Source organism: Anastrepha ludens, chromosome X, assembly GCF_028408465.1.
Source record: "Anastrepha ludens isolate Willacy chromosome X, idAnaLude1.1, whole genome shotgun sequence".
Taxonomy (NCBI): Eukaryota; Metazoa; Arthropoda; class Insecta; order Diptera; family Tephritidae; genus Anastrepha; species Anastrepha ludens.
In genome coordinates, this window is record NC_071503.1 from 52,268,107 (window position 1) to 52,269,279 (window position 1,173).

Genomic DNA, 1,173 nt, shown 5'->3' on the forward strand with positions numbered 1-1,173 from the left:
AGAGGCAAGCGTTATTCTGACTCCGTCAGTGGCTTCCACCTAAACAGCCGTCACATCCTGTGAGCTATATAATGGAATTAAAAATGTGTTTAAGTGTTTTTTAGCTACAATACATGTTCCGGGATTACCTTCTATCCGTTTATAGTAGATATTGTAGGTTTTCACCTCGGTGCTCCGGACCCAGGGTTCTTGAATTAGTGCGATGTCCACGTCCTCCTCCGCCAGGAGAACGGTTAGGTTGTCCGTTGCACACCGTGAATGCTGCAGATTAGTTTGGACAACCTTTAAACCCATGTTTATTGGTTTCCTTTTTTGGACTCGGTGTCATCTAGCTGCATGCCAGTCAGCAGTTCGTTGGCACCATCGACCTCATCCTGGTGCTCTTCCGGGTTTGCACAACGGAATATCTTCAGTTGGGTCTTCCTGATCCCAAACTGAAGTTTGTTTCCAACTTTCTCCAGTGGTTCCAGACTCTCTTCTGTAATTAGAAAGAGGAAAGACCTGCTGTGCCTTTGCGGAGCCTCCGCTTTGATGATCGACCAATCGGCCATCGGTACTGAGCGATTATGAGCCTGAAGGTAGAGGATTAGTTTATTGGCTTGAAACTCCATGTTTGGTACCCAGATGCGAGCCCGCGGCCTTCGTGGAATCTCGCTGGCCGGAATTAGCTTGAGTTTCAAGCCTTCCCAGCTGTTCTGGATTTTTCCAATCACGTTTGTCAGAAAATGCAGTGAGAATTGGTCATCAAACTTAATGACACGGTAACCGCGGACTACCTCCACCGAATCGAAACCTGGTGTTTGGCCCTCCGGGTTCGCCATGACATGGCCAACGACTATGCGAGACAACCGTGCCTCAATCTCTGACCATTTGTCAAGCACTGGTTTTCCGCGGTTAGAGGTTTCGTCTACCAATGCCATTTGGAGATGGTCCCGTGCCACCTCACTAAATCGCTTGTTAGGTTTGGAGGCAACTGCACCCTGATCCGATATTTTGTGCTTCTTTGTTACCTTCCCAGGTTTTTGGCATCTGCCCTGTTGGCGGCTTGGAATGCCAAGTATTCATCAACCCCCTTTTGACATCTTGCCTTGTCGGTCTCATCTTTGGGATGAACTTTACCTTCGGTCTCGTTTTTTCGAATCCTTCCAAGGATAGCGAGAGACCTCTGGTAAA

The 1,173-nt window shown here is 48.1% G+C and overlaps 1 protein-coding gene across 1 annotated transcript; it reads right to left on the minus strand.

Moving 5' to 3' along the window:
• Positions 1-296: 296 nt before the first annotated feature.
• Positions 297-920, minus strand: LOC128870069 (uncharacterized). Its single transcript, XM_054112668.1, has one exon. The coding sequence runs from the start codon at positions 918-920 to the stop codon at positions 297-299; it is 624 nt and encodes a 207-aa protein (XP_053968643.1).
• Between the last annotated feature and the right edge of the window lie 253 nt (positions 921-1,173).